The sequence below is a fragment of the Porites lutea genome, chromosome 10 (assembly GCF_958299795.1).
Source record: "Porites lutea chromosome 10, jaPorLute2.1, whole genome shotgun sequence".
Lineage (NCBI taxonomy): Eukaryota > Metazoa > Cnidaria > Anthozoa > Scleractinia > Poritidae > Porites > Porites lutea.
Window position 1 is genome coordinate 24,970,689 of NC_133210.1, and position 27,826 is coordinate 24,998,514.

The 27,826-nt window shown below is 38.6% G+C and overlaps 1 protein-coding gene across 4 annotated transcripts; it reads right to left on the reverse strand.

The window, feature by feature from the left end:
- Positions 1-27,463, reverse strand: LOC140951247 (serine/threonine-protein kinase SIK1-like). Of its 4 annotated transcripts, none has more exons than XM_073400480.1 (10): positions 27,402-27,463; positions 8,200-8,347; positions 7,966-8,082; positions 7,710-7,773; positions 5,301-5,413; positions 4,532-4,577; positions 3,834-3,958; positions 2,855-2,978; positions 2,233-2,459; positions 1-1,866 (listed from the first exon to the last, which is right to left on the reverse strand). In XM_073400480.1, the coding sequence occupies exons 1-10, from the start codon at positions 27,446-27,448 to the stop codon at positions 544-546; spliced, it is 2,334 nt and encodes a 777-aa protein (XP_073256581.1). In that variant the 5' UTR covers positions 27,449-27,463; the 3' UTR covers positions 1-543. The 4 variants fall into 4 exon arrangements, with proteins under 4 accessions (XP_073256581.1, XP_073256580.1, XP_073256584.1 ...); XM_073400479.1 differs by lacking the exon at positions 27,402-27,463 and adding an exon at positions 17,543-17,699; XM_073400483.1 differs by lacking the exon at positions 27,402-27,463 and adding an exon at positions 11,737-11,891.
- Between the last annotated feature and the right edge of the window lie 363 nt (positions 27,464-27,826).

The window sequence follows — 27,826 nt, forward strand, 5'->3', positions numbered from 1 at the left end:
TAAGGCTTTCTCAAGTTTTCAATCAAATGCACTGTACTTTAAGTGATACAGCTTGTACTTTGCGTCAATGGTGCCTAAGGGCGTGGCAAATAAGCAAGTTATTTACAAGTGCTTCTTTCATATTTCTTATTATACATAATTATGTTTTGTTTTATAAATCTACTCGCTCTTTAAAAAGGACATAGAAAACCTACTTTCGCTCTGTTTTAGAAATATAATCATTACACACAATATATAAGTTAGCATTTATCTATGAAGGCGGTTTTGTGGAGACTTTAGTTCGAGGCTCACTGCTGAATGTATAATTTATTCAAAATGGGCTTCTTTTCTGTATGCGAGAAGAAAAAACATTATACCTACATGTACTGCTGACGGATTACACGTTTTGATTCCGAAGGTGACATGAAATCTAGACTGTAAGTGTTAACCTAATCAACGGTATGCAGTTGGGACGCTGTTTTCCTCTGAGCCTCAAACAAGGAGATGCAAATCGAAAGTCAACATAAAACCGCCCCCGGCAAAATCTACTTGCAACTGGTTTCCCTAAAGTGAGATTATGGAATATCTACCAAGTTTCGTCTTGTCTTCGCAAATAAGTGGTTCTTTATTTTCGAGAGAGTCGAAAGGTTCGCTTTCTAACGGAGGAAGCATAGCACAAATCTGAGCACGTTTGTAAGATGATGTTCGAAACACTTGTTTATGAGGGTTTTGCTTGTACGAGGGAGTCCTTCGTAGAGGATTGTGGCGATTGTCAATATGGAGTTGTTGTAACTGGTGATGTAATGGCATTGAATAAGGAGCTGGTTGTTCCGCTTGAGTGAAAGCGATTTTCTGTTCGTCAGTTAGCTCCATTCTCTCGTTAGTTCGTTCCTGCTCGTTGTAAGCCATGAGTTCCTCGTAATGTTTTTGAAGTTCTTCCCGCATTTGATCATAGTTAAGTTTATATTCAGAGTGAGCCACCTGCTGGTCGGAAATTTCCGTGGGTGACAGCGATTTTTGATACTGTTCCTGTAGTCTCTGGTGCTCCTGTTGTAACTGTTTTATTCTATTATTCGGACTGGAAACTCGTAAGTGCTGTTGAAACGCTAGCGTTACAGCATTGCCGTCGGACGCCCGTCTTCCGAGCGGCACATGACCGTTTCTTCTCACGGGATTATGAAGATGCTGTCCCGAACCTCGAAGAGAGACTACGGGTGGCGTCGACGTCATCAGGCTATTACTGGGCCCACAGTGTGAGACCACAATAGCAGGTTTTATTTGAAAAGCGTGAATGTTCGATTCTTCGTGGGTTTCCTCTGAGCGACCTCGCAATAGAGGATGATTCACGGGGACGGCTAGTGACTGCTTAGGCATAGAATGAACAGTATGACGCCTGACTTTAGGCTTGTCTTCTTCATTCTCGTCACTGTCCATGTTTTCCAACGTAGGAGAGTCCGTTTCTCTACTAACACTATTGTCAAGCGACAAAGGCGGTGCTACGTTTATCATCTGACGCGGTGAAATTGAACGCGCCTTGAGTCCAGGCTCGCGCATTGGAGAAAGTTCTTTTACGCACTCCGTGGCGATTTCCCGCCTTATTTCGGGCGGCGTGGGAATGCGTTCGTGCAGTTCATTGATAGCGTATTGGAGGGGGAGATAAGGCCGCGGAGTTTGGGCTGGGACGCTGCGCTGTACGGCGCGATTGGGTACTACCATAACATTATTCCTGCCACCACGCACAACGGCAGCCTCCGCGATTCCACTTGGCCGACGTAGTTTGGTTTCAAGCTGAGTTTGAAGAGGGTAGCTCGCCCTGTGTTGACGAAGTCGATCCACAAGTAGATAATAAATAGCGGTGTGGTGATCGTAGGCGTTTTCAGCAAGGGCCTGTTGAGGAATAAATAATTGGAATTACTAAAATTAAAAATTTAAATTCATAAAATCAGTGAACAGTGGTAATCTGAAGCGCTCCAAACGAATTCAATAATTTCCTAGCAAGTTTTTACATTTTACGGAAACAGCAAACTTAAATCGAAATCATATGGTGTTACCTTTCAAATGAAACTTATGCTGCCCGAACTTGTGTTTCTAAGGATTTTACAAAAAGGAATGGTGGGAACGGATAGGATACTTAGTCAGTAAGGCTAAGTATCTTCCTCATGGGTCTTTATCTTTGGGGACTAAATCCCTAAAGAATAGGGGGCTTACTTAGTATCTGAGGCTGAATAAACAGATTTTGAATGCGGTCTTTACCGTTCTTGTTCTTTCGATGTCAATACCCAATCCTTGCATCAACTCGAGCGCTTGTTCATTGTACTCGTCCAGAATTTTTTCTCCTTCGAAATTTGCCTCTTTGTTGTAGGTCAGAATGCTTTTGACCGCCGGGTCAGCTTGCATCCACTTGTGTTTCTTTATCTGTTCGATGGTGTATCGTTGATTTGGATCTTTTACGAGCATGTGTCGAATCAAGTGTTCGCATTCTGCGAAAAGAAGCAAGTGATTATCAGCGAGACCAAAATAATATAACACATATGTATATTCCGCTCTCTAGTATAACTACAGCACACCCAATATCAAAATGTTTTGCCCTGGCAGATGCATTTGTACAGTACTTTAAATTCTAGGAATTGGGCTACCTGAATAGTTTACTGTATTGAAGAAATAGTGGCCTGGGTGAACTGGGCTCTAAAGACAATTTAAAAGTATCCGCTGAAAACGCAGGCTCAACCGTTTCGTTGGGAATTTGAGTGGAACCAGTCGAGAAACCGTGCAAATATAATGAAGATTTTCAGGTCAGTTTATTAGCTTTTTATTAAGTCCTAAGGGTGAAGTTAACACTTCGGTAAACAAGCTTAATAACAGCGCTTATTTTTACCTGTAGACATGAAAAAGGGTATTCTAAAACGTCCCTCCAACACTCTGTCTCGAAGAGCTGGAAGCGTTCCTCCATCAAATGGTAAGGCTCGACAAATAAGCACATATAGAACAACGCCCAAACTCTAAAGAGAAAAAAGTTTATGATTCTTTAGCGTCATTCCAGTGAAATTTAATTACTACATACATGTACAGAAACCAAATGGGTGGCCAGATAGGAAACCAGCAACCAGTAATTGTTGTAAACTACACTACTGACTAGTCTGTCAGCCTTTAGACTCTTCTAGGGGGCGTGGGGAATAGAGTAGCCTACAAGTAAGCTCTCTGGGGCGCTCTGGGGTTTTGTGGGGAAAGGAAGGCGAGCTTGCAACTACGTCTGTGGAATTTGAATTCCACCTCCAATTTCCCTGTGGCTCCCTGTCGACTGAGCTGTCAGATTTCCGCCAATCAGCGTGAAGCAGAAACAAGTGTGAATGTAAACAAACATCGAAAAACACATGTTAAGGGTAACGTCCTCATTACTAATGTCATCTCCGCCAATCAGCATTTTGCATCGACTTTTTCAAAGCAGATATTCAAATTCCAGAGACGTAGTTGCAAGCTCTCCTTCCTTTTCCCAACCCGCCGCTGGAGCACCCTGGAGAGCTTGCTGGTAGGCTAGGAATTGAGTGAAGGGAGTGGGGGAAAGAGTTAAGGCCGCCCTCTCCCCTCATCTCTCCCCTTAGTCTTCCCAATTCTTCTCTCCTTTTACCCCTGGAAAGGCATGATACTCTAGGTCTAAACATTTTAGCCCTATACTAGGTAAAATTTTAAACTCAACTCGCAAAAAAGTAGTTCATACTTATAAAAGTGTAGTCCTTTGTATGAAAGTCCATGGACAGTATTTTACCATGTAAAATGCAGCACAGTTGTGTGACTCATGCATGGGATTTCAGTGTATGTTTCTGTGGGTAAAATAGATAATATCAATAGTTACTCACCCAAATATCCAGCTGTGGACCATGATAAAGTTTTCCTTCAAATACTTCAGGAGCAGCGTAAGGCGGACTGCCGCACCATGTATTCAGAGGATTGCCAGGGGTATAGTAGTTTCCAAACCCAAAGTCTGAAATTGAGAGACAAACATTAAACTCCTTTCAGCCCAAACAATGGTCAGCATTAAAATTTTCCTTGTTAAGGAAAACTTTGATATGGTCATGGATAATTATATTTGCATAAACTGGGGAGTCTAGCTGTGCTGCCTGATAGATGGCACCCTTGTGACAATCTCAACACATTTACATGTACAACATTGCTTAGAGTGAGCCTGTATACCCTTTTGCTATTCTTATCAAATCTTTTAGAAGGGTATTACAGAGAAAAAAGACATAATTTGAGTTATCCAGTAACTTTTCCATACAAACAGATTAAAAATGTATTAGGCCAACAAGGCAGGTGGCTTCAAAACAGTCAACTTGTATTACAGAAATTTGAGACATAGTCACATGCAGGTGCAAACCATCACTTAACAATACATTTGCATGTTTACCACAGCCATAGTTCTAGCTAGCATAGATTTAATTTGCTTTCTAATGACAAAAATAAATTTTCTGTCTCTATTCAAACATTATCAGCCCTGCACAATTTATTTCCATTTTATCTTAACCTTTATCCCTTTAAATGACCTAATATTTCTTACCTGCAATTTTGATGTTTAAATTTTGATCTAAAAGAAGATTCTCAGCCTAAAAAAGTAAAAAAAAATTATGAGTATATCTCACATCAGTGTCAAGTGTGAAAATAAATGCAGTCATACTTTTTCTGTCAACTACACTCCTAACTGGAGGCTAAATTATTAATTTCAACTGTTTTATGGGCAAATCTAGAAGCTTCATGATTTATAATACTTTATTTATAAATCATTTTTTTCACAATATCCCAGTGCCATATTGTTCTACCAAAACAATGAAAGGGTAGCCAAGTTGTTGTACGAAAAAAAGCTGTGGGGATTGTTTTCTTTTCTCGTCTGAACTTTTGCACAGTGGCTGACCCCATGAGCAGAAATGATCTATAAAAGAGTGATCTTTTCAGACAAATCATCTGTCTGCCAGTCTATGCCTCTAAAGCATAAAACACAGGATGCTATGATTCCTATGAACATGGCAAACTGAGATGGATAATCCTTTCAAATATAATATCCCCTTCAATTCCTCTATCACAAAGATGCAGGAATGGATAATATTCAGGGTTGTCACTGAGATTTCAAGTTGCTCCATAAATAAGGATTAAGGGTTTCTTTTGGATCTATTTTTCTTCTATTTCCCCATGAAATAGCCAGGGGAAATCTCTGGCCCCCTGCCTCTTAATGACAGCCCTGATATTTAATGATAAGACAAACTACAGTAGAAAAGGTGGATCCTATGTCTCTCTAAATGAGTAAAATTATGCTAGCATTAAGTTAAACATACTTTCAAGTCACGATGTACGACATGTCTTTCATGACAGTACTCCACTGCACTCAAAATCTGTGCAAACTTTTTCCGTGCCTCTTTTTCTGGCAAAGCACCATGGGATAAGTAGTCTGCAAAATGAAGCAAATATAAGATAAACATGTGCTTGAGTTTATTACCTTGAGTTTGAGCACAAGTTGAATTTTCATGAATAAATTGGAAAATACAGACATACTAGGCAGCTAGCCACACTAGGCAGCTAGAAACATAACAATGTTAAATTGAAATGTCAAGTTTTCTTTACTGACTTCTGTGGAAGTTTAACGTCATTTCACTCAGTGAATTATAACAGTGATCAAAATCTATTTTAACCTTTAACCCAACAAAAAAGTTGGTTAAGTGATCATCACGGCCAACAAGGCCATTTATTTCTAAAGAAATTATGCTCACTTTTTTTTAGTAACATTAGAGATGCAAAGAAAACAGAGCGGGGAAAAGGAATGTAAATACTTTTGTATATATCCGGGTATTGGGTAGCCAAAAGGTCAAACCAACTCTTAATAGCCGCAAGGTGCTTGGTCTCAATCTCTTTGTTTGATTAGTTATGCTTTAATTACTCCAGCATTCCATTTTTAGGCAAAATATGAGATATTGGTTCATGAACGGAATTAAGTGTGTGAAAATCAAATTTTAGAGACAACAGCTATTCTTAGCTTGCGGTGTTTCAATTTCCTCTTAACCTTTATATTGTTTGCCATTTTCCATTATATTCAGACAGAAGGCACATACCAACAATGTGACAAAACAGCAGATGAAAGCCAACTCGCCAACAACAAGCCAAATCTTACATAAGTCATAACAGACATTTTTTATTCTAGTAGAATAAGTCATGAAACTAACTACACAAGACTAACTTTAAGAGGCCAGTTTTCTTGAATGACTTGAGGTCATTGTAAAAGGACAAACCAACATGATATTGAAGATATTAGCTGAGGAAGTCATTTAGTAATGCCACGTTTTCTATAAAAAGCATCCTGAACTCGAAATTTAGTGATGTTGTTTGTGATTGCATTCCTGTTTGGAATAAGGAGGATACCGATGAATATGAAAAATATTTACATGCTGACACGCAGTTATAGCCTTGGCAATTTATGATTAAGTCTAAACTGGTTACGTATCACATACCCAAACGGTATTACTGTATAAAGTCCTTCATATTTGCAAAATTGGCTCGAAATTCTTTGTTCATAGTAAAAAATTTTCCAAAGGCAACAAAACTCTTTACTGATTGCTTTCAATATCACTCTCACGGCCAAAATATGAAATTGTGTACAGGTATACATAACCTTTCCGCTCAAAAATGCTACTCACGCGAACATTTCAAATTCGTCAAACATGTAACGGAAATTGTACTTAAAGCTAAGTTTCTGTTCATGTTGATAAGTAAAAATTTCGAAGCTCAGCTTTACGGTATGTTATATAGTGATCTTCGGATTATTCTTATTAAATTCTGTTTAAAGGTTTTAAGGAGTGTGAAACTGTTATCACAGTCTGGCGCATGATAAAAAAAAACACACACACAAAGCAATTCATTCAATTTAGTCACTTCAGAAGTAAACATTGACTTCCCAAGAGAATCTGAAAATTACTACCGATAAAACGAAATTAGCTACCTTCAAGAAATCGATAAATACAGTTCAGGGCAAATTTATCTTAAAACTGAAATGCGGAAAAAATATTCCAAGAATATGGTATATAAAACTGATGCAATCTACACGTGATTGATGCTTTTTTGAGGTTGGTTTTTTCTGTTTGACAGATCTGTTGCCTTTGACGTATTACTAGCAACATAGAAAACAAAGCAAAAAGAAATAGCAAAAATATGAGGCTTGACATGATTGTTCTCTCCTTGTAAAGCAATCGATATTCTTCGCAAGCTTGACTTAAAATTTTGTCAATAGAAAATTTTTATTTGCTCATCGCTGTAAAAAAACGCTATAATTACCTTTCAAAAATTAAGGGAACAACCTAGCTTATAACATACGTTGGTCGCTGGTTGAAACTCTAGTGAACTGACGAAAGTTTGACCAGAAGATTGCCGGTAAAAGCGATATTTTGTAGTGTACTACCACCGCGACGTGCGTCACGCATGCCGAAATTGACGATCACAAACCGCACAATAGTAAATTGTACTTTCGCGAAAAAAGCCTTTGACGAAACTTCACTTTATTCTACGCCAAATGTCACAATTTTCCTCCACGTCGAGCGGATGAAAATGCACTTCAGTTGAGTGATTTAATAGCTGCCAAGGAATGAGAAATAATATAACGGCTGACTACAATCACGCTTGACGAGAATTGCAAATGAGGAGTTTACACACAAGGGGTCTTTAAACACAAAATTATTGTATTTGATAATGAAACTTACTAAACATTTCACCATTGCTTGCATACTCAGTCACCAGGTACAGCATACTTTTAGTCTCCATCACCTTGCGAGAAAAAAAAATACAATAAGAGATTTATTTTTATGACTAACTGGACTGATGAATATAATAGAGTAGCAACTAACAAATGAGGCCTTGATCGAGCGTTGCACTGGCGAATTTCGCTCGTGCATTCATGCGCCTGGAATGAAACATTGGAATATATGATCGCACGCGACGGTAAAGCAAATGCCATACCTGGTATAATTTGATGATGTACGGATGATTTAACATCTTCATGATCTGAATTTCGCGGTGAACTTTCTTCAGGTTTGTGTCGTCCAATTGAGTTTTGTCGATGATCTTAATGGCGACCTACGCAGACGAATAACAGGAAAAGTTAGTAAAATCACACGCAGAGAAGCAGACTGTACATGTTACAGAGCAATCAGTTCTTTTCGAGCGACAAGATGAAAGGCCTTCGTCTCTCACCTGACTCTTTGTGACGCGATGCCTTGCCAGCTTCACCACAGCGAAGTTGCCTTTACCGATTGTCTTCTCAATGTCGTAAAATCCCACTTTTATAGCCCTCTTGGTTCGTTCCGTCGCCATCTTGGGCCCTGCATTCGAACCAAGGCGCCTATGGAGGCGAATAAAAATGCGTTTGAGCAAGAAAAACGACAAGGAAATGTGTTATTCATTTGACAAAGGACATTTTCGCTTGCAGCCTTGGTAAATGCATGGATGCAAGACGTAGACAATGACGTCATCGGACGTAATTGATGCCACGAACGCATTAGGTTGTCATGGTTATAGGATGGTTGAGCGCGCGAGTATAAAGAATGACGTAAACAGTTATTGTACTCGAACAAAAGGACCTTTCGAGTTTTGATCTCCTTTCTTTGTCAAAAGGGGGACCGTAAGATCTGCATTAATTGCAAATTTTAAGCTATCGTAGTTCGAAGATAACAACAAAGTTGAAAAATATATTGATTTTTGCAGGGACGCGAGCTATTGGCGGGCGAGGGAGAGGGGTTAGCTTGAGAGAAAATAAATATTTGTGAGTCGCTGGTTTCAGAACAGCTAGCATCAATTGTCTATTACCCGAGGGCAAATAATCTGTCAAAAAGAGCCTAAAATAGGGTACCCGAATGATTCACATGTCCTGAATGTGACCGTGTTTTGAAACGCTGTTGAACAATTCTCTTCATGGAAATGACTAAAATAAATATTTTATCTTACTTTTCTATCCCCAAATAAAAAAGACATGCGATCAAACCGAATAACAGCAGGAAAGTAAACTCTTCAAAGATTTAAAATGATCGTCCTTTGTCGAACAAGACATGGAAATTACTGTGTATATTATAAACGACGTCAAATGATGAAACAGAAGAAAAAAGGGCAATTCTAGTTTTGCCTTACCAAGGTAAGGAAATTTAGCAAACTGCAAACACTAATTATCGATAAAAACAGGGCCCGCGGATAAAATTTTGTGTACAGGAAAAATGTGCGGGAGGCAAAAATAGTATAAACAGGAAGAGAAAAGAATTTTCAGATAAAAGCAATTCCGCTGTAAACAGCTTCGGTAATATGGCTGTGCGGTGTTGAGGTGCATTACTGGATTTTTACCAAGATCTTTGAAGCTTTGATGTGTTTGTGTGAACTATGGCAAGAAATCAGTATTCCTAACAAACCCTAATCAGAGCGGTAGACAATGATAAGACCAAAGGCGTGTTGCTTTGTTGGCTTTTTTAAGCTAGCCTGAGTCATTCAGAAAACGGTGTGGCAAAATAGAACAGTCACTCTTTTGTGTTTGTCTTTTTTTAAACTTAAATTGTTCGCTTCTACTATTTTTAACTTGAGTTTGTGCATGGAAATGGCTGCAATAACTATAACCGCATTAGCGTTCAAACGCACCTGAAGGCTGAATCAGTGTTATCGCACACTGATCGCAGACAAAACTTTTCACTTTGATAAAGCACTCCTTAAGCTCACCTCAAGTTCTCTTGTTGCCCAATCTTGAAAAAAGTCCAGGAAACCGAAAAAAATTGCAAATTCAAGTCTCTCCTACTACACAAAACCGTGCTTTTGTGTCACGCGCCTTTGCTTGATTGTGTACGACAACAGGGACCGACCAAATTCATATGACATGATGACGTCAAACAAAAGTTCCGGCGTTATGTAGAAGGAACTGTCACAGCTGATACAGAAATTGTTGCAAAATGTGCACGTTTGTGAAAAAAACAAAAACAAAAAGATATTCCTAAAGTTGCAGTATATAGAAAATACGTGCAAGCTAATGAAAACTAAGTTTTGTTTTGTTCATCGCTTTGTGTAATTTTTATTCTGCCACCGGTGGGTTCACTTCACTTAGCCGTCATCTGGCAGTGTCCAACTGCTCACGTTGTTCTTCGGAAATTTTTCATATCCTGTGCTGACTCAGGAGTTAACATAACACTTTTGGCTTTTTTTGTTAAGTTTTTTGTTTATGTCAAAATCTGAACTGCTTGAATTGTTTGATGTGTAGGGCTGATCAACGAGCATTTTCTCATTGCCGTTAAAAATCACATACGAACAGGTGAATCACACACAAAGAAAAATCGTCAGCTTATGTAATTTACACATATTATTGTAGCCGAGGTTTACTTTATGTTCTAGAGGACTATTTGTCCATTTTTTTTTACACCTATCGCAGTCTATTTCTTCATTTTTTTTCCGACTTGCCAAATGTTGTCAACATACTAGGAAAACTCAACCGGAACAGTAAAAACGTAGAGACGAAACGGGAGAAATCGATCGAGCAGAACAGGGCCGTGGACATTCAAACTGTTTACATAGTCATTTTAAGTCTATAAATCTGTACTTGTTAGTTGGTGTTATAAAGTAAATAGTGTCTTAGTTGGGTAAGTCCAGATTGGCCCTCCGTTTCTTTACCACAACGGACACACGTACAAGACAAACTGTTGCTGAGAAGGGGTGTTAAAATAATGAGACTGGAGGCTATTTTGAGTGTGTAGGTAACAGAAAGGTCAACAAGTGGGGCACTGATGGGTCACTTAAGCCAGTTATTGTCACAAATAGTGTTTTGCTGGATTCGACACCTCACCCAAACCCACCCTTTACTAGCTGGTGCTGCCACGTAATTCTGTTTAAGGAGGTCACGTCTGCAGCAGTTTTCTCTCGATCGAGAATGTACACTAAAATGGACGCTTATTCCAACTCGATGCGTAAGCATAAGGTGATCTCTTTCGAAATGCGACAGTACTCATGCGTGGTTGGGTTTTAACCGCAGAAATTAAGCGGAAACATCTTACACACAGCAAAATAACGAGCATCGCAAAGCTGTGTCAAGACCAAAATCTTCATCATAGATGATTAAACCTGTGGATTAATTTCGAACACAGATACGTGACTTGGTAAAGGTTGGTTTCTCGCAGATTCGGAGGCGTACGGTACGTCAACAGACAACATGCGTACGTGTTTAAGTGCCGTCACGCGAAGTAATTTATGCACGTACTAATTTAAAAATAAAACGCTAATCCAATTGTAGACTCTCCAAAATAAAATTGCCGGTAATGACTTAGAAATGACTGTAAAGAAGGATCTTTCTCTCTGTCTTTGCATGGTAAACAATCTTGTATGTAGATGGATGTTGAACAAAACTGACATAGTTTAAGAAGATACACGGTCATAATGTGATGCGCTATCGATTTGCAAATCTGCTACGCTATAATATCTCCCCCGGCAGATTTGTTTCATCAGATGTCATCCTTTATCGCCAGCAGATAACCAGCTTAGATACCTAAAATTACGGCAAGTTTAGAAAGTTATTTAAACAGAGCCGGGAAAATGGGGAAAATTGTTAAATGTCTTAAATGTTTGCCTTGTTATATTCGATCGTAATGACAGTACCTGATTCAAACGTTAGGGCCGGCGAAGAGAAAGCGGACACCAATAAAAAACTTTGAAACGAAGTAAGAGTGTTGAGAACGGAAGATAAAATATTTGAGAATGAGCAATGCCGCTTACCTTTCTCTAGGAATCCGCGAAACAGAACTTACTCAGAATTAACTACGTTACAACTTAATGAATTTTCTCGGTTCTCCCAAATTTAGTTCAAAACAAAACGGAAGTTGTGTTGTCCATTCGGCACTTCATGCCGCACATGTCAAAGTAGATTTTTCAGAGTGGAGAAATCATTTCCCTTTAGTTCAGCATGTCGAAAATAAACACTGACTACCCCGGTTTCTTGTGTTAGCAGGAAGGAAAACAAAGGCATGAATTGTTAAAAGCACGGGAAATGGAGCGGGAAACCACACCAGTGCGATAATATACAGCCTCTTGACACTTGACTTCAAGCTGAACAATCAATATGTATGCAATATCTGAATGCGGGTGATTCCTGTCGCGTGAAAACTTAGTCAGTGGCGAACCCGGGGTGAGAGGGTGCTCAAGAAAGGTTTATACTGCGAGGCTCCACCGCGAGGTCCCCCACCTTAGCTTACCCTTTCATATATCATTTTTGACAGAAAAAGGTACCTCTTTCGTATAACTTCCATTGAAAAATGGTTCCCCTTTCACATACCTAGTTTAGAACCTTGCATCCCTTTTAAACTGCTGTAAATGCGCAGTTATTTAAAAATGAATAAATGACAAAACCAGAAAATTTTCTCAACTTTTTCACCACCTTTCTTCTGTAGCCCTTTTAGACAGGAGCCCATCTTGTTTTAGGTCAATTTACCGACCGTAATGACAAATTTCCTTACCCTTTCTTATACTTCAACTAGTGAACTTCCTACACTTTCATCATAACTGAAGCCTGAAAAAGGCACCTACCCGTCTTTACGGTGGGGTATCTCCGTAGTGGCGGCGAAACCAGTGGTAGCGTCGCCAAATGTCGGCTGTTTTCTCAGGCTACCCTACCCTCTTACCGACATAAAAAAGGTCCCGGATCCGCCCCTTGCTTTCACTTATGAGGTCTTTTAGTTCAGCTGCAACACTTAAGACAGAGTGTAACGCCTAAGTTTAGGAGTTTGTACTTATAGAGATCCGGCGGATGTACTTTAAAAAAGATTCCCCTCCGCTCAGTTTTTGTTGATGCGTTTTGCTAGAAGGCATGCCGCCCAGACTACATCATATCCCGTCCCATTCATTAAGATAGTAGTTGGCGGAATTAAAACAGCAGTTGACGTTGAGAGATTTTAGTCATAGCCACGGGTCGCTCTTCACTGAACGACTGTCTGAACACATGACTAAGGGAATTAAGATGTTGTGTTGCACTTTGTGTTGCCGACGACAAAATGTTGACAAAAAGTTTGTGCTTAAGTTGAGTTTCAGACAAAATTTTATCAGTAATAACCGTTCATTAGTCAAAGGCAAATTAAATGTTACAGCCCTTAGGCCTGAAAGGGTTGTAGCATTTGCTTCGACTAAAGGAGGGGGTTATTTTGCATGACAAACAAGTATATCAGACCCTTGTAAATGAGGAACTTAGAACTTCCTGTATATTGTATTCCCAAGAGACAGAGGTGGGGGGGGGGGGGGGGGATCCGAATCCGGTAGTGACGGGGATGATCGAATGGGTGCAAAAATTAAAGCCCCCAAAAATCCCTAGGGCTTCCAACAAAACCCCCAAAAATCTCTGGACCCAAAATTCACCCCCAAAACCCCCACGCCGATTTTTTTCAAGCCTTAAAAATTTCCAGAAAGCAAACTGAAGTTTGGTTGTAGTGTTTTCGCAGAATTGTGGCGGCCGGGTATAAGAGTACACTACGAATCTTCAAATCGTTTTTAACACCCCCAAAAATCCCTACTTAAATCAAGCCACCCAAAATAATTCCGGAATCGGAAATTTCAAACAAAAAAAAATCTGTAGTACGGTTCATGGGGAAAGAGTGTACATCAGCACTTTGAAATAGCTGCCATATTTGATCACATAACAAAGATCTGTAGGGAAACACCGTTTGCTAGTGAATGTTAGATTCAATGTTAATATACTCGATAACACGCCCACAAAATATAAAGGTTCAAAACCCAGCCTCTGCTAAAAACACAGACAACCACCGTAACAAAAAGATTTTCAGTGAAAGTCAAAACTTGTAGATGCAGTTTTAACTGAGCAAGAACAGTGCAACGTTTTCAATTTTCTTATATCCACCTTTTCTGGCGCCAACAAAAGGCGGAACTTGTTGTCGTCTTCATTTCGGTGCGTGTTCGGATTGGAATCGGAACAGGCGATTTGTTTCGACAGCTACTCGAACTTTCTAGATCACTTTAATGCCCGGCACGCGTACGATTAGAGTCACGAGCCGTAAAATGAATATAATATTCTTAATTAAGAACTTAAGCATGTCGTGGGTTATTTTCCATTTAAAGGTTGGTTGGTATCTTCCATATATGTTTCCATCAAACTATGAGCAAGTTCAGGCTATTGTCATCTTGTTGCAGAATCTGCCCTAGGCAATAAAACTGTCTTTCCATAGTCTTTCGTTTTCGCAATTCCATCAGAAAGGGATTTAAGCAACGCTACTTTCCGGCAGGAACATGTGCTTTGCTGAACGTTATAGAAAATAAAATATGTAGCTCTTGAAAAGATTTGCTTAATCGGAAACCAGAAAAGGAAATTTTGCTACTTTCTATATGATATAATTTTATAGTTGTTGTTATAGGTGTATTGTATTATTAACGTCAAAAGGTAGCTGTCTGGTAGTTATAAAAATCATGATTATTAATAACAATGCCTGATTACTAAAAAGGACGTTGCATAATGATACAAATTGTTTTAAAATGCAGAAATATTAAAATTATTATTGCTTTTATCATTACTATTATTAGTTGTAAAATTATTTCTTCTTTTGTTATACGATCTCGTTTCCTTGGCTCTAGTTTAAAATAGCATCCTTGCAGAATGGTATTTTTTAATTAAAACAAGTATAAACGAAACAGCAAGAAATTGTGGTGTTCAAGTTCCCCTTACAACAACAAGAACAGGTGTTTCTAATAAAAAAGGGACTACTTAATATGCATCATTTGCGTCTTTTTGGTACTCTCCAAGAAGTTTCTCTGACTCTTGAGTAGTAATTAAGCTTTAGTATTAGCACGTATCATTAATTTGTTTTTGTCTAGCCAAGCGAATTTAGCCATTATTACGCAAAGACTCCTTTACATTGTATTTCTCCAACCCGGAAAGCGACATTGCATAATCTCGTAAAAAAAGCTACCGTACTTATCTTCATGGAAGACAGGAAGTTATGACAGTGCAGAAGGGAAAAACTTTTGCATCTTCCTCTCTTCTCATAAACGCGGTCAACTTATTCCAAAGCGAGAGGAAGATCGGCCGTGCTCGAGAAAATTTATATCGGTGGAGTCAGTTCGGCAAAGTGTAGTTAATACAATAACTGTAAAACATGATTTTGTGAAGATATATATTCTTTTTGTCATGTAATTAATAAACGTGTAAAGTGTATTCTAGTTTTGCAGTCTGTTTATCACTCTGCTGTCATATAAAATTGGAGGAGATGGTGCAGGAATTGCTTTCTTAGCTTTATATCTAAATACTGATTTTCGCTTAAACTTGAGGAGGGAAAAAAAATTGCCTTTTGCTATAAGATGTTTAAAATGGTACCAAATCTCAGTCCTCTTTTGGTTACTGAAATTGATGGTTTTCCGCATTTCGACAACATGACTGCTACTGTAGTTACTGAGTTGCGCGGATGGCCTTTTCGGTAGCTTAGCTTATTCTTACTTGAACCTGTCGCGCTAAAAACGGAATACTTACTCACGAGCTGAAGATTTCAGTCATAAACGTTAGGTGCTTGCAGATTGGAACTAACCGTAATGTTTGTTGCTCCGCCGAAATGAAAAATGAAGTCTCACAAGCCGGAAACGCTCTTGTGTGACCTTGCAAAGCTACCTAATCCCCTTGCCACACTACAGGTGCATTGTACACTCCTATTGAGTCCTAATACACTGCAAATTTATTAGCCGGGCAGTTATTTTCAGTGCAGAGTTCCAGCTTAAGTGAGGTTCTTGGTATCCCCGGCCGCAAATCAGCCTGCTAACTAAGTGCTATGTTTATTCAATATCAAAAAGCGGTTTTAGCTAATTTTTAAGCTCCTGGTGGTGAAATCTCAAAATGTGACCAGTAAAATGAAGCTAATATTAGTTTATTCTCCCGTACTTCGTTTGGTTTCGACATGTTACAAAATATAGCGTAATTTTTTCCGGTTTTGGCCCCGAAAACTCGTTCAGTAGTGCGTCGACCTTTATGTCGACCATTATCATTTCTTCGTTTGGGTCAAACTTTAGGTTTTCACGTCGGCTGGGAAATATTGAACCTCTAGAATGAAAAAAACTTAGGTCTTACTTAATAAACGCAAAGTTAACTTCTGCTCAAAACTAGTACGTACTGATTTCAGTTTGAATCGTTTGTTTTTTTCATCGACAACAAAAGTCGTTAAAACGTATAGACCGTTATGGCTCCACGCAAATCTTGTTTAGTCACTAGTTCAGTTGATCCACTTGTTACGTGCAAATGGTCATCTTTCATGGCCCTAGTTAATGTTATTTAATATGGCTTTCAAAGCAAATGGATCAGTCTCTTCTTCCACTACATAGCTCTGACGTAAAAAGGGATCCGCGTTTCCAATTTTTATTGGCTGATAGTGACCAGTTGCACGTTTCCCACTAAATTCCCAGACTATGAAGAAAAATGGTTTTTGAAATTAATGACAGTTATTTCAAAAATTACTGATCGCTTTTAACTCTGGTGTACTCTAATATCGCTTATATCGTCTTTGATGGCAACTGTCATTTCATAGAAATCAAAACAGATTGAACAATGGACACTCACATCAGTCCATTAAAAAGTGAAATTTGGAACAGAATGCAATGAAATGATTTCAACATGTGAATTTATCTTGCATTTCCAATCACTTGTGTTTATAGAAAGAACAAAATTTGAATAAGAATATAATTCAAACCTTTAGAAATTGGTTTTATACAGTACGACAAATTAAGGTAACACCGGTTCGGGGGTGACAAAAACAAAATAAAAATGAAAGAATATTCTTTGCTACCATGCTGTCGTCGTAATCTTTCCCAATTTCATCGAAACCGTTTATGCGGTTTACTAATCAGAAAGCAATCGTTACGTAGTCGATCCAAGAAAAATAATTCTCTCCACTGCACCTGAACATTGCGAAATTTCACTTGCCCTAATGTCTGAGACCTCAATTATTGTATATTATGTCTACATGAATACTGCTTTTTCAAAATATGAAATGCTGTTCCAATATTAACATTTTTGAAATTTGTACGAGCGGGTAATAAAGAATTTCATGTTATTAATATATTTTTCTGAGAGGTGAATTTGAAATCTACAATCTTTAGTTTTTAATTTCAGGAACATCATATCGGCTCAAAGGTTGCGTTGCATTTGACAATAACATATAACACAGTAAACAAGCAAAAATTTCGAAAATGAATTACAATAAGAATGAGGTTGTGGCACACTTCGTACGTTACTAAGCTTTGCAAGTTGAAGCGATGTAATACCAAGACAATCTCACTATTTAACTTGAAGCTTTCATTAATTTCTGCCCCTAGAAAGTAAAAGCTATTTATTTCTTTTCTCTTTAAAGCTAAATATCATTTTTGGAGACGACCTTTAAGAATTCGATCTACAAGAGTGTCATCTACTCTCACTACATCATTGGAAACAGTTTGTTTAGAATAACAATAAAATAAATGCTCCTGTATTTAGTGAATTCATCTCATGGAAAAGAGAACGAAGCTAATGTAGAATTAACTCAGCTATGATTATTTTTGTACTCACAGATAGGGTCTGATGTTCACGTATTCTTGCGTCCTATCAGAAATAACCATAATTGCTTCGATGGAAAAATTTTGAACCTCCTTCTTCTAGTAACATAATAACGAGTCTTGTTCTTCGTCCGTGTACAGTTTACGATCGTCTATCGGTCTCACGTCATTCAAAACAAAAGCTTACGTCACGAGTTACTCAGACGTCAGAATGGATGACTCTAAGGCATTGATTTCCGCTGCGAGATTTCCGATGCTTTTAGCAAATTGAAATTTTGATCGGCCCAAATACGCTTGAACAGGTTAAAATCGTCAGGCGAATCGTGCTTTTCAAATGATACAGAAGCATAAAAAACAATGTTCCATGTCGACTCGCGCTGAGTTCTAGGCAAACGCGCGCGTCATACGAAGATCACGTGATCGGTTTAGTCAGAAGTCCCATTCAAATGTAAGATTACTTTATCGTAGGATTTTTATTTATTCATGATGTGACGATCTTCAATAAAATCCTCCGTAATTATGACAGAGCCAATCACTTAAATCCACAACGTCACTATTCTAAATTTCGTTTTAAAAATTATATCTTTTTCACTCCATTATTTCCATATTTGATCCTTTAATGCGTTTGTCGCAAAAGAGTGTACCTTACTGATTTGAGGCCCATCGGTTTTGATGCGTTTCATTTCATTTTTTGTGTATGTGTTGCTTACATAAGTTTTGACTATCGTCAATGCATGACAACTCACGTATTTTATTTATTTTATTACCTTTTTTTTAACTCACTGGATTATCGCTTTGGATTTTGTCGGGCAAAGGTTCTAACATATTTGCGCAGACAAAAAATGAAACAATTATTGTTATCAGAAGCAGGCAGATATTTAGCATTCATAGAAATTTCTATGTTTTTCTATCATCGAACGCATGCAGGCTCAATTCAAATGAAAGCTTGAGCATAATCTGCCGTCGGCGTGGTAGGAGACCCGCGCGTGAAACGCGCGAGAATCCACGCTTTCAGCTCTTCGATTTTCGGGCCTTGTTTAAAAGCTTGTACGCTTAAAAGTTATTAGAGTCAAAAAACGCGTTGTTTTGCAGTTTAGGCCTCCTCCAGAATCTGACTAGCTTTCTTTGCTGATTATATGCTATTTTCTCAAGTATGTTTTGGTTTTAACAAACGGATCAAACAAATGTTTAAGAAGGATGAAGTGATTTACCTCAGCTAGAGAGATGCCATCATCCTTATTACGTTTCTGTATTGAGCAATATTTGTTAAGTTTGTAGTACGGTATGGGCCCTGTATCAAAGGGAACAAAGACAGGGAGGGTGCGGGTATAAAACTGCGATAAGGGTGGTTTATGAGGGCTTTCCCTTGGGAACTCAACTTGGTTTTCTTTTTTAATACTGTCGTCTCCCCCATGATAGGTACAAAACAGTTTTCCATGCTCTAGTTTCATGACATGAACGCACACAAGACTGGTCGGTAGAGCTTGTATCGTCTCCAATTTTGTAACCTGCGAGCAAGCTACCGGAGCTCCCAGTTCTACCAGGTTGTAGTGTAATGGTACTGGGTCGTCGAGGCTGGAGGGGCGGGGGACGTACGAGCGCTTGCACTATAACCATCTCGAGTTTAAAAATCTTTTTTTTTAATAAAGGTTAGTTAAACGATTTATAGCGACAATCGAGATAATAGTGATGATAAATCTTATACGATGATCAAAGACGTAGGAGTCATGATTAGAATTTACATTAAGTCAGTAGTTATCTTGAGACCATTCAGATCTGTACTGATTTGGTAGGAATTACGAAAGATATATCCAAAAGTTTTCCGTAATTAACGTGTGGGTAGCAAGATTTGCGTTGCCCTTAACTTGTTCCTAATAAATTTTGCTGACGTGAATACCAAACTGAAAAACGTCTCGGGATCACGCACATCAAAAAGTTAAGCCGAACCAATTTTGATTCCTCTTTTTTCTGTAAACTACCTTCCAAGGTCAGTCTTCGCAACGGAAGCTGCGGTCAACCTTGAGATAAAGAAAAACGTTTACGGCCGAAACAATAAGCGGCAGATTTTAGGTAAATGTTTTTCATATAAGGAAACAAAGCAGATAAGATAAAAGAGGTGCCAAGATTTTTTGGCTTTTGAATGAACCTGCCATAAAATTACTAATTTTTACTAGTGGGTGGCTTCTCCTAGAATGTTCTGCAATTGGTATAGGATTTAATGGAGCCGAAACCAATTGTGGAATTGCACGCAATTTAGGCACCCTACTGATGAACACTTGGGACACGTAGATATATTTTTAAGCACCTACTATAATTTGCAGTCTGTCTACGTTGAATGATAATTGGAGGGAAAATACTTGGTCAAATGGTACACAAATTGATCATGACGTTCTACGTTTCCTGTGAACACGATTCTAAATCCCTCTGTAATTAGCCGCAGCTTCCGCAACAAGGATTTTGATCAACAGCATTCATGGAAGTTTTGTGGCGTAAAGTAAGACTGGATATCCATCTTCTTCGATGACGCAGCGGCCGTTATAGGGACAGTCCCGGCTACAAGAGTAAATCTTGTGACATCGACTGGGTGAGAGAACGAGAAAAGAATTTCTTTGAAGAGAAAGATCTGAGACGTGTCGAGGAGAATGGAATACCGTATTTATTCGATTAACCGCCCTGGGCGCTTATTAAATTTTTGGACCTTGAGAGTGGGCGCTTATTCGAGGCTCGGCGCTTATTAAATTTCCACCATTTTCAGCAAGTGAAGTATGTTTATTTTGCAACAAAACAATAAATGCTAATAAGAAAACGCGAAGAAGTAACAAAGCAAGGTTTCTGTAAAATACTCTGAAGAAAACTCCGTCCTAGGGGAAGTCTCTTATTAGAATTTATTCACTCAAGTGGGTGGGGTTGGTGTGACCGCTTATTTGACTTTGATTGGGAGAAGGAGGGGGTGGGCGCTTATTCGAGGTTGGGCGCTTATTAACTTTTTCTGCCTTTAGGATGGGCACTTATTCGAAGTGGGCGCTAATTCGAGGTTGGGCGCTTATTCGAATAAATATGGTATCTAGAATAGAGAAGCGCCAATGATTCGAGTACGATAGAAAAGTCAGGCTTGCAAAGCCATTGTGAATAGAGACCTCTAGGGACGAGATTTGACGATGTCACTACCTTTGTGAAAAATGGCGCACCAGCTCTCGAAACTGGTAACATTAAGATAAAAAATAATTGGCTGTGAGTACAATTTATGTATTCAAGCGATGTTTATTGTTGACTGTTTGCAACTTGATGCCGTGAATAGAATAGGATAGATTCAGGAGCCCATTACTGGATAGATTAGATTAGAGTAGCAAGAAATAGAATGGAGTAGGTTAGAGTCAAGAAGAGACTAAGGGCTCCTGGTCGGAGTAGAACAGAAGAGTCGAGTTAGGTTGGAGAGAACCTTACAGATCGGTTACAACAGTATAGCAATGTTCAGTAGTAGAGTCTGGATGTCTATTCTACGAATAGATTAAGGACAGCTTGGTGGCACAGAGTTAAATAAAATAAAATAATAGAGTGAAATTAAGTCGAGAATAGCAGTGTATGGTGGGGAGTATAATCAGAAGGAGTGAAGTAGGGTAGAGTGGAGTGGAGTGGAGTCAGTGAATGGCGTGAAGTGAAGCAGAGTGAAATGAAATAGAATGAAGGGAAATAAAGTGGAGTAGAGTGGAATGGGGTGAAGCAGAGTGGAGTAAAAGGGATTGGAAAAAAGAGGAGAAGAGTTGAGAAGCTGGACGGGAGTGAAATGGAAATGACTAAAGTGGAGTGGAACGGGAGGAGAGGAGTAGAATGGAGTGGACTAAAGCGGAGTGGAAATGGACTACTGGAGTGCAGTGTGAAGTGGAGGAGATTAGAGAAGAGTAGAGAAAAGAGTGGACTGGAGTAAAGTGAGATATAGCTAGCCTTCCACGCAGACGTTCAGAGGGCTTCGTGCGTCCTGCTTTCCTGCCCCACGAAAATCTGCTGAAACGAGCGGTTAAATTCGAGGGGCAGGGACACGTGACGAGGCCCTATAAGAACATCTGCGTGGGATGGTGTCGACTCGGGAGTTATAGTGGACTGGACCGCTGGACTGGAGAGAGGTGGAAGGGAGTAGACTCGGTAAAAGAGTGCATGGAGTGGAGTGAACTGGGCTGAGGATATTGCTGTTTGAGGTCAATTCTGTGCTAAAGTCATTATTTACTGCCTTTGCCCACACACAAAATGCTCCACCTGTAGAGCTACTGGAGGTATCAAAAAATTTCGTCAGGGAGCACTAACCATAATAAGTTTTTAGTGATTTTTTTTTTCCAAAAAAACTTGAAAAAGTTGGCCCAACTTTTTCAAGTTTCAATCCATTTCGATCCTCAGCAACAGACGACAGAAAACAGTACAGTTTCAATGTCTAAATATAGTGCAAAATAACAAAAATGGACCATTATTTTTGGAATTCAACTGATATGAAGTCACGTTTTCGCTTTTTAAAAAGATAGTAAATACCGTATTTCCTCGAATAATAGCCGGGGGCGATTATTCAAGGGAAGTCGATTATTCGATGGAGGCGGTTATTTCCAATATTGCTGACTGGAAGTCGTACCAGCTATAATTATTTTGTTTTATTATCCCATTAAATCCAAAAATTATCACAACAAATAAACTGAACATGGGCTTTTTAAGTGTTCCAAATTTGGTTCCTTGATTAATTTTCAGAGCTTGAATCGTCACGGATCAGATTTGCTGGATCAGATTCCCCTTCAACTTGACAGGGAGAGGATAAAAGAAAGAGAGGATTACGAGAGGGGGGGGGGGGGGGGAGATTATGCGAGGGAGTCGATTATTTCAAATATTTCCATCAAAGGGGGGCGATAAATCGAGGGACGGCTATTATTAATACCGGAGTGTGACATAGCCCCTTTGAATGTAGAGTGGAAAGGAAATCAGTGTTGAGTTGAGTGGAATCGAGTGAGGTGCAGGGAAGAAAAGTGTAGAATTGAGTAAGAAAGTAAAGGAATTAAATACTGGCATCCATTTGTAGCGAATTTAAGTGTCTGACTATTGTACGTAAGCAAGAAAGATTTAAGAATGCCAGCCGACGCTACTATATTGCCCAAGTATTCCCTCCATGGTCTGTGAGGGGGACTGTGGGGATGGCGGCTATTGCATGCACCCGTGTAGGTATCCTCGGTAAGATTCGCGTTTATCTGCATACCGCGATAAAAACGTATACGCAAAAAAAGTAATGTTTAAAGACAGGCGGAAATAATTACAGTTGAAATATCACCATTATCTCCGGATACAGCGCATTAAAACTTTTTCGTCAGAGGAAAACCTTTTCTCGGAAAGTCTAAATTGAAGTCTTCGCATTTTCTGGCGGTGTCGTTTCAGGAAAACTGCTTGCTTGACTGACACTCGTGACGTAACCCGGAAATCAAGATTGCTGATAGCCAAAACACCCACACTACGATCATGCCATAAAGAAAAACATGTTCATTGGAAATTTGAAATGGTAAGAATTAACTTTCAAGTTAAAGAAAAGGACGTGCTTCATTTACGGCTAATTACGTAAGTCATCGTGCTCGGTTAACTTTTTAACAAGCATCATCAAATTAATGATTGAGACACTGCGAGGGACTGAATGCAATTACGGAACTTTGCTGAAAAAGCCGAAGACAAAGTGCATTTGCACCTGCGGAAAATGTGCTTTAAAACTTCCTGGACGGAAAATTGGCACACTTCTAAAGGTCCTTATATGGGTAAAAAAAATTTTAAAGAAAATAATGTTCAATATCTATAAATGGTGAGCATATAAACTTGCACCGCCGAGACAAAATACTAATAAAAACTGATTGATAAATCGCATCATTACAAGAATTCTATAAAAACACACACACAAAAAAAACCTAAGAAAAATGAATTAAAAAATATATTGATAATATAACCATAGTAACTGTGTACACTTCTAGTGAAAAGACAGTTCTTGAGAAGACTATCGATCCTTGTGACACAATAGAGACACTAGTGCTAAGGAGGCATGCGCATTAGCCTTTCTATAGTATTAAGTTATGGTGGATGACGGAATTTTAGTCATTGCTAGATCGCGCACCGAACATGGTAGGTTGTTATTTAATTCTCGCGCGTATCTCGGAGGTACGGAATTTTAAACGTCTTTCTGTTTTACATGATATTTACAAATGAGTTACCGTAACTGTTGTCAGTAATTCAAGAAATGTGATTTTGAAATAAACGTGATCACGAATAGACACTGCCCTTGAATAAACATCACCTCAAAACGCTGAAAACTTATTAAACGCCGCGGCGTTTAATCGAGTTAACACCGCATCCATTGAACACTCGCACTTTTAGCTAAACAAGCCCAGGCGGGGGACGCACAACGCAATCAGAAGGGGTGTACGTTCAGTTCAGGTTTACATAAACCTGATAAACGTGATACTTGAATTTTGTGATCGTCTAACTAATATTCTTTCTAGTGGGACGTGCGACTTGCATTTACCCGATCGTTCGAAGGATATACGAAATGTCATGAGCTTAAGCACAGCATTAAGCCCAGAGTTCCTGAAAGATTTCAGAAACAGCAGAAAATTTTAATCCTTTCGATATGCATTCTTCTTGTTCACTTCATTTGGTACATATAGCTCAAGTTATGACATTTTAGAAACTTACTGAAACCTTGATTATATTCCGGATATCATTCAAAAACCGAATCTAATAGTTGTTTTATCATACATTGTTTTGAAGAAAACAATGATACCCACACCGTCGCACAGAACAAAGTTTGACATTGCTCTTAGAATAATCATGCATTGCGCGCAGCCAACAGATTTTTCAGTTATCTTCTAGCAGAGAACCAACTTATCTGTACCTTGCACTGATCTCCAAAATTAACTGTAGGCTTTTACCTAAAAGAAGACAGCTAGTGAGCACAATATATAATAATCAGTGTTGTGGATAAAAATATAATAAGCGCGCCAATTCTCTCTTCTTAGATTTATCGCCATACCATTCTTACGGGCGCCTTTCATACCCCGACTAGGTCTTGTCTACAAGACTTAAGTACCTAGCGATCGGTGAATATTAGAGATAGCTTTCATAAGGTCAACAGATCTTTCTTTGCCCTTGAGTTAAATGACCAATAATTACTTCTTGATGAAAAGAAAACTCGTCAATAAAATTAAATCAGTGATACTCTTTGTAACTTTGCTACAAGAAAAGAAAAAGTATGATGTGTTTTTTTTAAAAGTGAATTTGACCCCTTCTTTCATAACACTAGCACTTAGCTTATATTGAAGCACCTTTAACTATCTGAAAGCCCCGAATTTCATTTAGACAATTATTTAGAGATTAACAGCAACTTAAATGAAAGAACTGCTTGATAGCTAACATTCCTTTGAACAACTTTTAAAAATCCCTCTTTTAATGGGTGTCAGTCTCTTAACGAAAAAAAGGTGCAGGCTTTGAGGAAAAAGCCCTTTTGGTTTGCGGAATGGCTTAGGTCTTTCTTCACACGGCGCCAAAAGTAAAGGTTTTCGTATTTCAATGTTCCGTCAACACTTGATTTTGGGTAGGACAGGTGTTTTTCACTTACTTGTCTCTCCTCTGCTAACGAAAGATCAAGCCTACGCTTTGATGATTCTTTTAAGTTCAGTTCCGGAACCCTCTACTCATTTGTAACTGATGCAAGCTCGGTATATTTCAACACAATTTCTTCTTGAGCATATTCATCTGAGTCACATTGCGCGCGTCGCCCATGAAAACGTATCATTTGATTATTTGTTTTGAGATTGCCATGGAAAGTTAGCTTTAAACGAACTCATGCGTAAATAAAAACCAGCTTTTTATCTATTTCACTTAAAATATTAGCCAGGCAATTTGTTATATAGTCGCTGTTCGGGTTTCAGCCATGCAGCTGATTTGTTATATTCGGCTGTCCCCGCAAAAACCAACATGCTCTTCTATTCTAATTTCAGATCTTCTTTTTAATATACTAAAAAACGGGAGTACAATATGGAAGCCGTGATATCTTCGAGCAGTAGTTCTTCTGTTAAAGAAAATTGAAGAAAACAATAATTCTTTATCGTTGAATGCTACGATTTGGGTGCCAATTTCTAAGGAACAGGTCTTTTAGACACCCGTTATTGCAATAAATTCTTTATTTTGTTTATACGAAAGTAAGATTACAGCAAAACTCAGACAATACTTGAAAAATGCCAATTGACGCGAGCGAAGTAAAAACTCTACGAGATGGCCTTCGTGCGCGGAGAGGCTGTTTACAATATTGCTATGGTAACGGAAATTATTAATATTCTAGCATAAGAAACTGAGTTTCGTGGTGAAAGAGACATTTTTGTTGCCAAATGTTTGAAAGCAACGATCAAAATAGATTTAAATAAAACTCCGTTTATAAGAAAGTCTCACAATCTGTCTTCGAATTGCCTTTACTAGTGTTTGCTTCTTAGTTCATTTTAATAGCTATCGTCCACACTCAATATTTCCCACTTGTGGAACAGTTGAAATCTTAACAATTTTGCCTTTGTTGTATAACGGAATTGTTACATAAGCGCTTGTACTGAAGTAATATTTCCAAAACATTTTCTTTGGCATTTCTTTTTTTTTGTTGTTCTAACGTTCGATCAGAGACGTCTGTAAAAGAAATCCGTCATTAAAATGAAATGAGCTGTGCTTTCTAATTTGGTGATTTTGAAGCAACAAAGGGGTTTTTCTTTACTGCTACTAGCAATCTTTTTGCATTTTTCTTCATTGCACTGTTTGATGTGACTATCTCGTTTGCTCAATACAGGTATGCGAATGAAATCACTCACAGTTAATCCTAGCTTGCAGTTTGACTTTTAAGTCTGGAAGAAATTTTGTATGGGATTTATTTCATTCGTAAGCCGGTAAAAGCCTTCAAGCTAGCTGATATTCCTGTAAGCACGCATAAGAACAACTTATGATTTTTACCAACCTTGGTCAAGTAAGTCGAAATTGTTGACAGCTTGTTTTTCTTGTTGGCTTCGTCGACTGGTTTTAAATTCCCAAAGAAAACATAAATATCCCATAAACGTTTTGTTAATTAGAATTGTTGTGTGGTTTCACTATATTGTAAAAAGAACAACTTAAATTTTCGTGTCTCGTTTTGTGATCGATACGTGTTCCAATATCACATTAACTGTGCGACGTCAATGATTGTTTACCAGTATTAATTACTTTTCTCCCCACCAGGAAAACATGACATTGCATTACTGAGTGTTTTGAACTGAAATGAACATTAATTTTCGCACGTTTTAGTCCAATACTGTGTTATCTTGTCTTTTTTTTTTTTGATAAATGTCCTTGAAGTATGTTTCATTGAGTTATATTTCAGCATTGTATGATTTCTTTGTGTGTCATTTTAAAGATGTTTTTCGCAAATTTTTGAAACCCTTTTTTAAAATTCCAAGTACCAAGTACAATGCAAGTCAGTGATTTCTACGTATCTTTAAACCTTTACAGATTTCGTACGTAATGGCTAGCCGATTTAGAATCACGTTTACGGAAAACGGAAACTGTCAGATTCATGTTGGCAATTTCTCAAATTTACAAACGAGAAGATAAAAACTGTCCAAAATCGTTCCTAATGATAAACCTGGCACGAAACTTCTAAAATTTATGTAGATATAATCAACACTAAAGAAACTTGGTCACGTGCTATAAACTAGCGTTTACCTCTCAATCTCTCTTATCAGATACTGCAGAGAACCTAAGTATGATAAAGTTGTAATTTTTAAGGAGGACCCCGGAAAACGTGTTCTATGGCTTAAAATCCCAGGGTTTTGGCTAGATACAGAGTTCCAAATTACGAGGCAACAATATTTGAAAAACAAACTTTCTTTATGTGTTCCACCATCTAAGCCACTGATGTTCCTTTGCGCAAGGCCTAACGAGAAATAGCCTGAGAAAATGGCCGTCATCATTTCGCGACGCCACCACTGGTTTCCCCGCGAAATGACGTCTGAGAAACGAGGGCACAAATTCCATACTGATGATGCGTCAGTACCTAGATCTGGTTAGTGCTTCCAATCACGACCAATCAGAAGCACTAACCAGATCTAGTGACGCTTCATCAGTATGAAACTTTTACGCTCGTTTCTCAGACGCCATTTCGCGGGGAAACCAGCGCTGGCGTCGCGAAATGACGGCTTTTTCTCAGGCTTTAGATGTATGTACAAAATTCTGTCTTTCTAGTGAAAAATCCATTATTCTCTCGGCTGCTTCAGTCATTAAG